At 39.0% G+C, this 14466-nt stretch overlaps 1 protein-coding gene across 1 annotated transcript in view; it reads left to right on the plus strand.

Moving 5' to 3' along the window:
• Window positions 1–14466, plus strand: part of LOC128355967 (MAM domain-containing glycosylphosphatidylinositol anchor protein 1) — a 176779-nt gene that overhangs the window by 141306 nt on the left and 21007 nt on the right. The window contains exons 9-14 of the mRNA XM_053316362.1: window positions 1139–1405; window positions 1555–1703; window positions 10166–10346; window positions 10482–10505; window positions 13224–13376; window positions 13643–13804. Coding sequence (XP_053172337.1) covers window positions 1139–1405; window positions 1555–1703; window positions 10166–10346; window positions 10482–10505; window positions 13224–13376; window positions 13643–13804 — 936 coding nt within the window. The remainder of the gene's footprint in view (window positions 1–1138; window positions 1406–1554; window positions 1704–10165; window positions 10347–10481; window positions 10506–13223; window positions 13377–13642; window positions 13805–14466) is intronic.

Below are 14466 nucleotides of genomic sequence, written 5' to 3' on the forward strand. Positions count from 1 at the left end.
CTATTTCAATCCTCCTCCCCTCTGTCTGTCTCTATATCTGTCTCTACATCTTTTTCTCCTCTGAAATGTAGCTCATTCTGTATCCCTATCTGTCTAAATTATAGGCATAACATAGATTAGACTATAATTACATCTGTGTCTGATAAACTTGATTCATAAGGGACTGGAGTCATGCTGCCTCACCTCTTGGGGCCTTAACACCAGATCTCATCACCGTTATATGGCAATACCACTATTAGCATCTCGTCTATTATCTGCATGATTAGCCGGGGGTGAACTAGGTGACTGGTGATTTGTGGCAGACTAATATGGCTGCATTGTGTCTTCACTCACCTTGGGGCAACAGCAGCTAGTCATTAAGCAAGGAACCACACATGGCTGCCAACAGGTTAATTACAGACGGTTAGGATAGGTTAGCAGCATTGTGCCTCTTAGAGGTGCCTGATCTTCTGTGGTAATATCATTTGTTCGTGTTAGATGGTTTGTAAAAATTATGTTTTCTGGTTGTGTGAAGAAATTTACACTGCAGAGAGCAAAGAGATGACTAGGCAGAGAAAATGTGGCATTGCTGATGGTGATGTATGTCCACTCAATATACAAAATATGGCTCTAAACAGTAACATTGAGTTACCTGAAATTAACTCTAAGTCATCTGCTTCAGTTTATCTCCATGTCCCCCTTCATGACAGAAATAGATTTAAAAATTGAAACCAATTAAGGGTAATGAGTTTTACATGGATTCACCTTATCACTAGGCTTAACCAAAAAGAGTCCCTAATAATGTGTACATTCAGTGTAAATGAACATGTGAGAAAAGTATGGAAGTGGATAATGTGCTGAAATGTAGAAACCTGATGTAGAAAGTATTCTTATATGTTCAGTACTGAACAAGTACCTCCACTGAATGGAAAACAGATTCAGCTCAGCTATTGCACAATGGAGTAAAAATCCTATAATGGAAATATAGAATACATTTTAGTACATTATTATACTAAGCAAGACATCTTTTTAGTTGTGAAATTATAAAATGTTCCTTGAAAATATATATTTTTTAAAAAGCCATGTTGAAGAATGTCTAAATATTTTATATATAAAAATATATAAATAGATTAAAATATGTGACCTGTTATCATTGCAGATCCTCCCATACTGGACCCAGTCTTTCAGGATGTGCGCTCTAGGAACAATCAGATGGTGACCCTGAGGTGTGTGGTCCAGCGCTCCAACCCGCCACGCCTGACAGACATCCGCTGGTTACGTAATGGTGATTTCATCCGTATGCCTATGCCTGACATGAAAGAGACGCCAGAGCTGAAGTTTAAACTGGAACCCAGCAACAGTGGCTCTTATGTGTGCCGAGTCAGCAATAATGCAGGAACGTCAACATGCACATTTAATGTTTCTGGTGAGTGAAAATAAATAAGACCATGATTTTTCTCTCACTGCCTATCTATCTATATATGGATTTCTCTACATTATTCATATTAAACATGGGGCAGTTATTGTCTCCATATCATTTATCAATACTCAGAAGAAATTCCCCATGTCCTGCAGCACAACCCTATAATGCGGAGTTCTACTTTGACACACCCAACCCAGTCCGGATTCTGAAAGGAAACAACTACTCCTACAACCTGCAGTGGACACAGAGAGACCCTGAAGCTACAGATCGTATTGTAGGCTACTGGATTAATATCCGAAAGGTAAAGCACTCACACACAAAAACTACAATTGAAGCAACCCAGTCTCACAGCAAAACGTATCACAGTTACGTTGGTCCACAGTCCAAAATGTAGCCATCTCACCATTTGGGCTCATAAATTGTGAGATGGCTACGTTTTGTGCGGCCACGCGCTGTAATATTAATTCAACAACCTTCTTGTCTTTATTATTTTTCTGTGAATATTCTGAGATTTAGAAGAGCAGTAATATTGGTGACAAGCCGATGAGGTTACATTTAACAAGTGATTTGAGATCGTTAACACAGGACATGCTCATTTTAATGAATAGGTTCATGTGTAATTCCCGTGTATCTTATAACTTCACTGATATGCTCATGAATAAAAAAAAGAATAAAATCTCATTAAATGTTGAGTCATAATTTCATCACCATCACACCACCTGCTGTGACACTGTTGGTCTAGACTTTGTAGACACTCGTGTGGTCTCTAGTCTGTCTGTCATGTAAATGTGACGTGACTGCAGTCCTATAGAAAAGAATAGGGCAGAAAAAATGTAGCCATCTCACAATTTATGAGCCCAAATTGTAAGATGTCTACGTTTTGGACTGTGGACCAACGTAACTGTGATACGTTTTACTGTGAGACTGGGTTGATTGAAGACATGCATCCACCTACACACAGACTCACACACACAAATTACCTTAAAGCTCATATATACAGATTGCAAACACTCAATTATATGTACATGTGAATGCATACACACTTGTGCTGTACTTATTCTTCAGTATGTGCAGGTGATCTGGAGTATAAGGAGGTTCAAGGCTTGACAAACAAGAGCTCTCTGACTTTATCAAACACTCATGAGATTGATATTGATCCCTCTGACAAACTTTGATCACCTTCCTTTGTTTGTAAGTTTGGTATCACATTAACTGAACAGGCTCACAACTTGTGTAGGCAAGAACACACATATGTACAAGTCTATACGTAGCTAAGTGTGCATGCTAAGTAAACATGGGGCTTTATGAGCTCGGGGAGTGTCAGGCATGTATAATCAATCAATGAAGACGTGCGCTGAATGAGCAATGCCACAGCCTCTTTACTTCTCTTTTTTTTAAGTTACAGTTCTTCACCAATTTGTATGAAAACCTACATTTTTTAAGTGACAGATGCATTCAAAATGAAAGAAAAAAACGTTTCAAATTAAATTAAATTTTGTTTGAATCTACCATCTTATTTTCATTGGGATATTTCATTTTTTCCCCAATTGTCACCTGTTTCTTAATATGCCTCAATTTGTCCTCCTATTTCGTATTTTCCACTTACTTAATGCCCAGAGTTGTGAAAATGAGTGGTCAGCTCTAAATAAATCCTATTAAATGACTGCATCTGTATTCAGAGAACCAATGTGTTACCATCGTTTCAGACTGTGCACATACAATTACTTCTCTGTCACAGCAAGATTTTAGCCTTTTGTGCCAGACAGACAATTATGTGTTTACTTCTGATGTTGCAAGAACACGTTAACAAGACCAGTCCTCCACATCTTTCATTTTAGCCTGGATGAAATCCACACACAGTTATAAGAGTACAGTTTTAATGGTATTTTCATGTTTTAGCTTGTCCTCAAACGATTGACTTTGCATTGATGTGATGTCCCTTCATCACTCCCACGAGGGGTGTTAAATTAGTCTTGCAGTCCTAAACTTGAATTTAGACTTTATGTACAACTTACTTTAGCCCGTTCATATAACTATATACCATTACTGTCATGTCCCTGAGTTGAAGGCGGGAACCTCTGTCCACTATAGGAGGGAAAATAAGGCCATCTTGATGTTTAGTTTTAACCATCTATTCATAGATTACTGGCCTTGAGTAAAAAGACTGAAGCATAATAGTGAATTATACACAACTGGCTGGGAGTTGGTGTGTACGTACGCATTTGTGTGTGTGTGTGTATGTGTGTATAACATCGAAACAGAGGGAATGCAAGGTCTGCCAGCTTGCTTTTGTGCGGATGAATAGCTGATTCCCCTCCTACTTTAAGACTTGGCTGCTTACCGTATTAAGTAAGACTCTTCAGATAGACAAAATGAGCACTGACCTTCCTAAGATACACATTAGATTACATGCCTTAGCTCTCTGACAACGTACATCTCTCTTGTTTGTGTCCCTCTCCTTTATGATCGCTGTCTTCCTCCTAGTACAAGTCTTTCACGTACATCTTGCCAGTTTCTTCCCATTTCTTCCCCTTTCTTTCTCATCTCTCAGTTTGCCTTACTTCTGCTTGTACTCCTCTCTCTCTGTTTTCTTTTACCCTGCTTTGAAGTACAGTACTGTGTTATAAGCACAGACTTAATGGCATTTAATGTTGGATGAACCATGTTAACTAAAATAGTTGCTGTGAGTTGTAATGCTGACAGTGTTAAAATAATGACTTGCATTAAGTGGCAATTTAGGACTTCTTAAATGTTGCTAAACTCAAATTTTATTGGGTTTTACCGGCATGTTTTTTATGTGGACCTTAGACACTGACAAAAAATAGATGTAAAAAAAGAAAAGTAGAGGGTGAGAGGGAGCTTGGAAGTGAATGAAAGGGTGCGAAAGAGAGAAATTAGATGCAAATTAAAGAAAAACAGAAAATCTCACTGGCCCTGTCGACTATTAAATAGAGTATGAGAACATTCAAATGTAATACCATCTCAATTTCACAACCCATCTATTTCTGCAACACTTTCTCCAGCTCATCCTTTTAACACTCTATCTTTTTAGCACATACCAAATGATGTCGGGGTCTCAGGGGAGACATGCAGACACAGACGGGGATGCAAGAAGACTCCGATCAGTTTATGTAGAGTAGTGCTCTTTACTGTACAATGCTGCCATTGTGAGATTGTATTGCTTTCGTTAATTTGCTTTAACCTTAATTTGTTGTTGTGTGAGTGGGTGTGTAAGTTTGTTTATATTTATGGAGCTTTGTGCCCATATGCAAATGTATTTGTATGTGTGTATAATAGTGTATGTCCAATCTTGTATTGTGTGTACTGTATATGTGTGGCAAGCAGGACATGGATGCACCATGACCCATTGCTGAGAAATCTCTGTTTACACCTCTTAATTTGGTTTCCTTCTCCTTGTAGGAGGTTTCCCTGTGTAGAAATGAACTGAGCTGATGGGCCCTCTTTGTTTCATCAAGCTGTCATTATACCCATTTCTCTCACACTACAACCCACCACCCCCTATGGTTTCTAAATGAGGACTTTGATTTGTGTGAAATCATTAATATGTGATAATTTTACCATTTTGCAACAAGAGAGATGTTGTGAACGTTTTATGGCTCATTTTAGACACTTTTTTGTGTTGACATAGAATAATCAGGTTGTCTGTCATCAGTCACACTTTAATAATAAATGCAGTGCTCTTCTCTCATGCATATGGGTTGAAGAGAGGATCATGCAAATGTACAAAGTATCTACAATTTGATCACATATATAAAAGAAGGTTCTATATAGGGAGGAGGAAAATCAAGTAACTTCCATAGAAAGCTCATTAGTGGCCGACAAACAATACCTTAATGAGCAACAAAGTGGCCAGTTAGTTGCATTGAATCTTCTCATAAAGAAAAAGATGACAGCTTCTTTAAAGGTAAAAGAGTGCAGAGGCCAAATATAAATGAGCATAGCATTTGATCATTTTTCAATCAAACAGCTGTGGTTTCAGCTCACTTTCATTTAGACAAAACATGCAGTAACAAGGTGATGGCAATAAAGAATAGATTCAACACATCTTAAGTAATTCCTGTCACATTATTCTACATCTGAAATGATACAAACATTTAAACCTTACATGCACACGACATGAGCCAAATTAAGTACACATTCTATAACCATATACTACAGAGACACTCGGATCAGAGAATACCCACCCTAATATATATGTCTGCATTCCTTTGAATCAGAAATTTCTCACTGCTTCTATTTTTCCTTATTATTGTACCTTCCCTATTTCGTTTTTCATATTTCTCATCTCTCAGTCTTTCCACCTCATCTCTAAATTGACCACCCTTCCACCTGCAGCTGTGGAGTTGTGTGTTGTGTGTATCTCTGAAGCCTTGCAGCTGGCAACTGTCCTGGCTTCAGATCATAGCTGTACCAAGGTTCTCTCAGAAATGAAACACAGTCACACAAACACACCCGTGCAAACACACATCGCCATTATCATATATATGAGAAATTAAAAGTATTCATGATAAATTAGAGTTGTGCATTAAATCAAATACATGAATAATTTATGTACATAATCGACTCCACTATATGCATATATGTGTATTCATACATGCAGACACAGTGCACACATACACAAATAAGGACTTTTTCCACATGCACACACCTAATATCAATACACTGTTGGATCAGTTATGAAAGAGATCCATTAATAAAGGATAATAGAAAAATTAACCTCACACTGCTTAGAGTTTGAAGAGGCTGCCTCCTCTCACGCTGTCAATCCAGATTTCTTCAACACCCACATCACTGTGTGTCTGTGTTTTTTATCTTATGGCTGCTCCCTCACTCTCGCCCTCTTTCACACATTCTTTGTCTTGTTGTCTCTTTGTTGACAGTCTGATGGAGACACAGCTGAAAACACTGTCTGGCCGAAAATCCTGAAAGTGTATGTGTGGCACAGACACATGGGCCCACAGTCTCACACACACAAATACACATACGTCAAGAGAGGTAGATGGACTTCCATATCAGTCTATCAACCAACCACCTCTCTTCCTCTTTAAATACGTCAATCACTCAGTCCTGTCAGTCTGACTGCCTCCCTCTGTTCGTCCTCTCTCTACATGTGGTATACCTTCCTCACTCACCCCCTGTCCCTTTCTCTGTCATTTAAGCTCACACGCACACACACACGCACACACACACACACACACACACACACACACACACACACACACACACACACACACACACACCCACACACCCATGCAGACACATTATGTCCACTGACATAGTGAGGGAAGCAGACACAGACAGATGCAGGGACCCGGAGACTTACCTGTGGTGGGAGCAGCTGAATTCCTCTGAGTCACACTTCAGCGCCTCATTGATCCATTGTGGGTTTCAGGCTCCACGCAGTGTATGTGTTTGTGCATGCTTTTAGCCCAGTCATTTTTCCCCCTGTCGTCTCTCTCCCACACCCTGAAAAAAGATCAAATCAAGTATGTGTGTGTGTGTATGTGTGTATGTGTGTGTACACAGATCCTGTCCACTCAAGAAAGCACATTCCACTCGTTTCTAAAGCTTAGATCCCTCAGTATTATTAACACATCGCTCCTCTGAACTCATACTCTGCATATTACATGAGCATAGCTTTCCTGTTATATTCCACATAATTATGCATATGCTGTATGAGCAGTGTGTAAATATTTATATGGATGAATGTGAGTGTAAGTGGGTGTTAAAAGGGCACAATACATTTACTATGCAACTGCTACCATGTAAAATATTATAACTATATGATAATGTATGCGTCTATGTAGTCAGTTACGATAGCAACTGAGTAAATATCCTACACTGCAGATACACTGTAAGTTTATTATACTGTAGCACTCTGTATTTGTCAACAATGGAAAAAAGTGCTGAGCAAAGTACTATGAATGAAAGAGTGACTCAGAAACTCAAAAAAGGAGGTCCAGTTAGACAATGAACAGCAATTCATCCAACACTGGGGTACAGAACTATTACACTCTCCATTTCGTTTCTTCCACAGCCTCTCTGCTGTGTGATGGATGTGATGTGATATAAAAGCTTTCATGCTAACCATCACAAGTACAATAACAAATAGCATGAGCTCCCCCCCATCTCCCCTTTCTCCTCTCAATCACAAATTTACGGCGACCTCTGAACAGCATTCCAGCCAATTTTTTATTTGATCAAAAGCTTAATTTGTCAGAATTACAACACATTTACCTGATAACCCAGGACTTAAAACAAGTGCAGGACATTTCTCATGAAACTTTCATCAAGATTCAACAATGGGCTATTAAAAAAAGTTCACTTTGCTGCTTTTACATTAAAACATATAGTAATCTGTTATCTTACATCCAGCTTCTAAATAATAATTTATGCAATTTGCGGATCCTTTTTTACCAGATTTATGATAGTGGATGAATTTAATCATTCTAGATCATTTCAAGTCCAACAAGCAAACAGAATATACAGGTTCAGAATTTAATGCCCTCTAATATTTTTGTGCTTAGAGGAGCACTTAAAAAAGGATTTGCTGGTTAAAATGTAAAATATAGTCGTATTTTTGGAACAATCATAAACAATTAGATGAGAGGACGTATTGTTCATTGAAAGGAAATCTTTTTTTTTTTTTTTTTAGAAAATCAAGAATTAATTCAATATTAAAAGATACCTGCTGTTGTGCAAGAATTGAGGGCTATGTCACATGACTAGCAAGACATGATAAAAAGTTGGATCAAGTCAAATGGAAGGGACAAGAATGGCACAGTGAAAATAAAATTGAACAGAAAAAGGAAAGATTTGATTTCCAAGTGTGTGTTGCTGAGCACAAACTTGTAGGGATTGGGTTGCAGTCGCCGTGTGGAACTCATGCACAGCAATTTTTTGGCAGGCTGGGCAGGAGTCATCATGCTCTTGTCAATAGAAATGATCAACTCAGTTTTGTTGACTTTGAATTTCAGGTGGGGGGCACAGAATTTGAGAATTGAACACCTCAGCTTGAGTGTCAAGACAGAGAGAAAAGCATATTTTAGTGGGGTAATGTCAGAGCATATAGTAGTGTCACAATAACAGGCAAAGTCATGATGCATCAGTGCTTCTATGATTCACCACAATGTTAACTTTGGGTTAGAGATGCAGTGTAGAAGCAATACAGCAAGCATGCACGTCTTGTCAAAATTTTATTCACAAGAGAAGATGATAGAAAAAACTTTTACGATCTTTTATTAATCCCTAATTTGTGGTAATTAACATTGAAAGGAGTAGTACATTCAATAAATCAATCAATGTATAATGTAAGTGTTTCTAAATGCACAGTGGACAAAGAGAATCTGTCTTTTGTGTATTTCATTATGTGCTCAAACTTGTATAATCAGCCTGCTCACCATGTAAAGGCTCTGCACTATAGACATTTACCACATCACACACAAATGGATACACACACACCTCTGCTGCATGCATTACCTGATAATGGCATGCTGTGGGTGTACTAAGGTGTTATGGTGGAGTGGCTGACCTAATGCATTAGATTGAGCTCACTGTCAGGTCTTTAAGTAGCTGGGATCAGAGGCAGATACACAGCTAATGGATCCTTCTCTCCGTGGGTGGAATAACACAGAAATGGCACTATTAAAAATGGTGCTGGCAAAAAAAAAAAAACACGGCTAACTTAGCTCTAAAAAATGAGAGACAACAATTGGACTAGATTAACCTCGTAACCATTTTTATTTTTCATATTCACAGTTCGAATGCACAACCAATTTACTGTAATTTAATCAAGAATGTTTGGGGATTTTGTGTCTGCTGGTTACAAAATACTTTATAATGAAATGAATGAACAGATAGGGACAGATGAAATATGGTTTTATTGCCATTAAAGTAATGTTTATTGTGTTCATGTTTTGGCCTTCAGTAGGCAGCAATACATTGTGGTAGATATCAACACACACAGATGTAAAGAGACTAATGAAGCCTATGCTGACTGTCAAAGCATTTAGTGAGAAGAGAATGCCACAAATTATTCTTTTGACAGGTTTGTTTTGGCTAAAAAGTTGAGATTGAAAACGTAAAGCAGTCCCAGATAGATCCTATCCAAATCCAAGTTGACTGGCTAAATGTCCAGAACTGGATTTATGCCCATACCTAATGTTACAGACCATTAATGGAAAAATGCAGAGATATTGAAAAGAAAAATGATATGATGATATGGTGACTCATAGGCTGTACTCAGGCTTTACGTAGATAAGTGGTTATTGCCTTTACAGGACAAAACATATTTTCTGTGGAACACTCATCAGTGGTCAAGGACATGCTTTAATCTCATTTGAGCTGAAAAAATATGAGCTGATATTTACCCCTAAGTTTGCTTGTTTACTTTAAATTACCAAATGTATTCTCAGTTTTATGCTACAGTTGTTAGTGTGGCCTTCAGATGGTAGTTTTGGTGGAGCTTTGTGTTCTTACGGAAGGAGAATTTGCCATCACTTGACCTCTGATCAGTAAAAACCCTTAAAGGGGTAGGAATGGTAAATAAAAGGTGAGGGAAGGGGAACAAATGAGAGGTATCCCTTGCCGTATTGACACCTTGTGCAATATGGCAAGTTGTGTACTGAATGTCTTTATATGTACTGGTACATGTGTATATTTGTGAGTAATATACATATTAACATGGCTGTATTTCCCCCTACCTGTGTGTATGTGTGTGTGTATTTATCTATACAAATCTAGAACAAGCAGCCCCTGCTGTCGAGGCAGATAGACCTCAAGGGGAAGGAGCCAGAGAAGGGTGTACTGATTTCTCACACTATATCAGACCTTAGAATCCCTCTGTCATATGAGGTCCGACTGGCCCCCATCACCACCTACAGCACTGGGGACTACGTCAGTCGCATCATACAGTACTCAGAACGTGAGTCTCTTTTAAAACGATCAAACATGTTTTTTTGAATTGTTTCTATCCATACAAGTACTTGACATAAAACAGATAGATGATAGATGTGCAGATATCTGAATGTTAATCAGTATTATTGTTATTTTCTTACAGCCTACACCTACCCAAGACCTTCAGGTGAGACTTCTCTCTCAACCATCATCCTCTGCTCCTCTACATTTCCACTTTTCATAATCTTGAGCTTGTTGTTGTGCCCTGATTGATGACAGGGTGGTGAAATACAGAAGGCACATTGAATTTTGATGCAAGCTAATTTAGCTTGTATGCTGCGAGCGATGTCAGCACAAGTTTGTCAAAGCAAAGTTTTCCATGACTTAGCCTTGGCCTTTATTAAATCTTGTTGCGAGGGAGGAGGGTGGCGTAACAGTAGGATGTGAGAAGCATCTGATGGCTGGAAGCAGGTCCATGACATTTTAAATGTCATGAAAGAGTGGCCATGATTGAAGGATACAAGACTGGTTAGGATGATGGGATTCATCTAAGGCTTTGAAAAATATTGTGTGTATGCAAAGTCTTTTTAATATTTGAAACCTACATGGGGAGACTAAAAACTATATTACATCTCACCTTACATCTGTGCCTCCTTTTCCACTCTGTGAATCCCCTTTGTCTCCTGCTCACTCCCTGCCTCTCATCCTCGCGCCTATCTTACCGGCCTTCTCTCTTTCTCAGTCAATTGCATCTTGTCTATTTTCTTCATTAAGAGACACGCAGCATTTTTCTGGCAGGAGCGGCAGTTGGCTCCGCCAGGGTGAGGCAATTAAAACAACAGCAGATTGGAACAGACTGCGAGAACAACAGTGCAAATTGAAAGGAGCACATGTAGTGGAGCAGGGTGTGAACAGTAATAGATTAGCTCCCTGAAACAAAGAAACACACACAAGCCATCCTCATGGGGACCGCAAGCCATATGCATCTGCAGTGGACTGTGTGTGTGTGTGTCCGGGAAGCTTTCACTGAATCTGTCAGATTCAACAATTTTAGATAGGTGTTGCTACTTGCTTGCCTTGATTTTCATTTATTTAGCGAGTCTCTGATAATGACAGCGCCCTCCAGATGGCCTAATGAAGGTGACAGCACTATAAAGACAATACCCTCTTATCAGGTTTAACAAGAAACATCAGTATCAAGGACAAAAACAGTAAAATCATGAGATACGACTGTATGTTTTTGTCCCATATGTCTGTAGAAATATCAAAAGACCAAACTGTGACTATTAATGGGAGTACATAAAAAGGACACTAGTTACTATACATTTATTTACAGTTTCATTTAGCAGGCGCTTGTATCCAAAGCGATGTACATCTGAGGAGAATGATACATTTTTATTCAAAAAATGTCAACAACTATTTGAGACAGATGGGAAATGTAGACCTATACATTTTAATGTATTGCATGCACAACACAAAACGCCTTCTAAACTGTGCGAATGAGTCTCTGTGGTCATATTCTTAAAGGATTCATTCTTTTTAAGACAATTTAAGATAAGCATGTTTCCTGCAATAATCAATGCATCGAATTTCTTAAAGCATTCTCAAAGATATAGCTTCTTTGCTGTGGGCCAAATCAGTGGATGAGTTGGTAAACCTGTTTACCCTTGGCTCAGTTTCTACACTTTTCTGCTTTTCACTCAGAAGAAATAAATAAATAAAAAATTAAGCACCCCTGGCTACAGCATCCTTTTAGCTCAAACTTGCAGAGTATGCCTGTAATTGGGTCAGATCAAGATTGGACCATGTTCCCACCACAAACCTCTCCAGAATTAGTGTGCAACTGGACCAATACCATCACAGGTTGTGCCCTGGACTTTTTTTCCTGTGTTAATGACCAATGAATGGAGGGGACATTCTCAGGTAACTATTATGATGTGTTTAGGTTTGCTTGATTTTTTTTCTGTGTGAAAAACTAAACAAACAAACAAGCTAAACCTAGGCTTGCCAACTTATCCACCAGAGCAACCCAACTACAGCACAGGTATGAAAATACTCCTAGTTCTCGGTATGTTTTCTTTTGGGTTTGCACCTGAGTACGATTGCCCAAACGAAACATACAAAGGGGAAAAAACAAGCCAGACAGCGATTCAACCAGACTGAACAATGCAAGTTAGAAAATACCCTCAGATTTGACATGTTTGCTGGGTTACTCACAGATGCTTCTTAATAAGAAATAACAAGACCTTCCATACACCTCTCATCTCATACTTAACTATACTTTTACAGCCAGCTGAAAGTGTCTCCCTATTAGAGAGAAGACAAAGCTCCCTACACAGAAGATTCTTCTCCAGCCATTATTTTATTATTTATTATTTATTATATTTAGTAGTAGTAGTATATGTTTCTTCTTGCCTGAAAGGTATCAAACAGGTTCAGTAGGTCAACTGTTCTGTGCTGCACTGTTTTTCTTTATATACCCAGGCTACATACCTTGTTGACTGATATCTCACACATTTAAATGATAAATGTTTTGACCTGTGAGCTTTTCAATTACTGTATGTATTTCATTCATTTACAGCTTCTTTTTTTTAATCTGTCCAAATCATACTGTAACTGCCTTTATACTTTTCAGGATTTCAGGATATGTATAACATGCAGAATCCCCTTTAAGTTTCACATTGCAGTATATACACTGCCTCCTACACTGTGCATATCACTTAGTCAGTAATTGCCTGGCTGTCTGATCTTCACATTTCAACTGTATATTGCAGAGATTATGGATGAACAATGTGGATGAAAAAAAAAAGTATATTGTGTCACCTGTAATGTCACCTGCTTGACATATCACTGGTCTAATGTGTTTTTCTTTCTTGTTTTTTCCACATATACACACTTGCTTCAGACCATGTGTGTGGTTTTGAGGATGAACGGATCTGCGGTTTCTCACAAGATCGGAGTGATGTCTTTGACTGGACAAGACAGAATCACCTCACCCAGAATCCCAAACGATCTGCCAATACAGGCCCGGAGACTGACCGCAGTGGAACCAAAGAGGGTGAGGAAACAGGGGAATTATTTTAATAGACAGGTTTAGTTCTGCGTATACAGTCTTACACGTGCAGTGGTCAAACTGTATAGGCTACTACACCATGTGAAAATAATTGATAAAATGAAAATAGAGTACCTGTCTACCTACTTTACCTGGCCTTACGACCATATATTTTGTCTGCCTTTCATTTACTTTAGTCAGCTCAAACTCACTTTTAACTTTTTGTTACCTTTGACAGTCAGGACATAAGAATGTTGTCTTGTCGGTTTTAGGCTACTACATGTACATCGAAGCATCGAGGCCACGTGTTCAGGGGGACAAGGCTCGTCTGCTGTCCCCTCTTTTTAATGTGTCCTCAGTCAGGGGCCCCAAGGGTTCTGGTAGAGTGCCATACTGCGTCTCCTTCTACTACCACATGAAGGGAAAACACATTGGTGAGTATCATAGAGCACTCATAAACATACATGGTCTTCTACCACTAAAAACTTATCTATAGAAAAAATAGGCACACGTGGACATACAGTAGAGAGTATGATGACACTCGGTTATGTTGGGGTTCTCGTATCTCTGGGCCTCTGTCAAAAGTTGAACTCTGTGCCTGGCCCTCGTTTGTAGAGCTTGTCAGATGCAACATTGTGGGTGTGTGTCAGTGTTCGTGGGGGGAGGCGTTGTAACAAAAGTTCTGTTGGTATGTTTCTGCTTGTGCCTTAGAGCGTGTGTGCTAGGTGGTTGAAGGGGCCACTGGGTGTGTGATTTATGGCAGTGGCAAGACACAATCAGTCATTTGGGGGAGCTGTTCATCATAATATGCTCTGTCACACAGCTAGAATGCATACATCTTGTAGCCTACACACCTGCACACACACACACACACACACACACACACACACACACACACACACACACGCACACACACACACATATGGCCAGACATGCAAAAACATGCACACACATACACAATGTTGATTTATGTATCTATAGCCAAGCATACAGGCTTCACTGTAATATTTGTCTGACCTCCCCTCTCTCCTATGGATGTTGTAGGGTATAGAAGGGCACAGTATTTGTGCATGTGTTTGTACCCAGCTGTGGCTAT

This window comes from Scomber japonicus, chromosome 1, assembly GCF_027409825.1.
Source record: "Scomber japonicus isolate fScoJap1 chromosome 1, fScoJap1.pri, whole genome shotgun sequence".
NCBI lineage: Eukaryota > Metazoa > Chordata > Actinopteri > Scombriformes > Scombridae > Scomber > Scomber japonicus.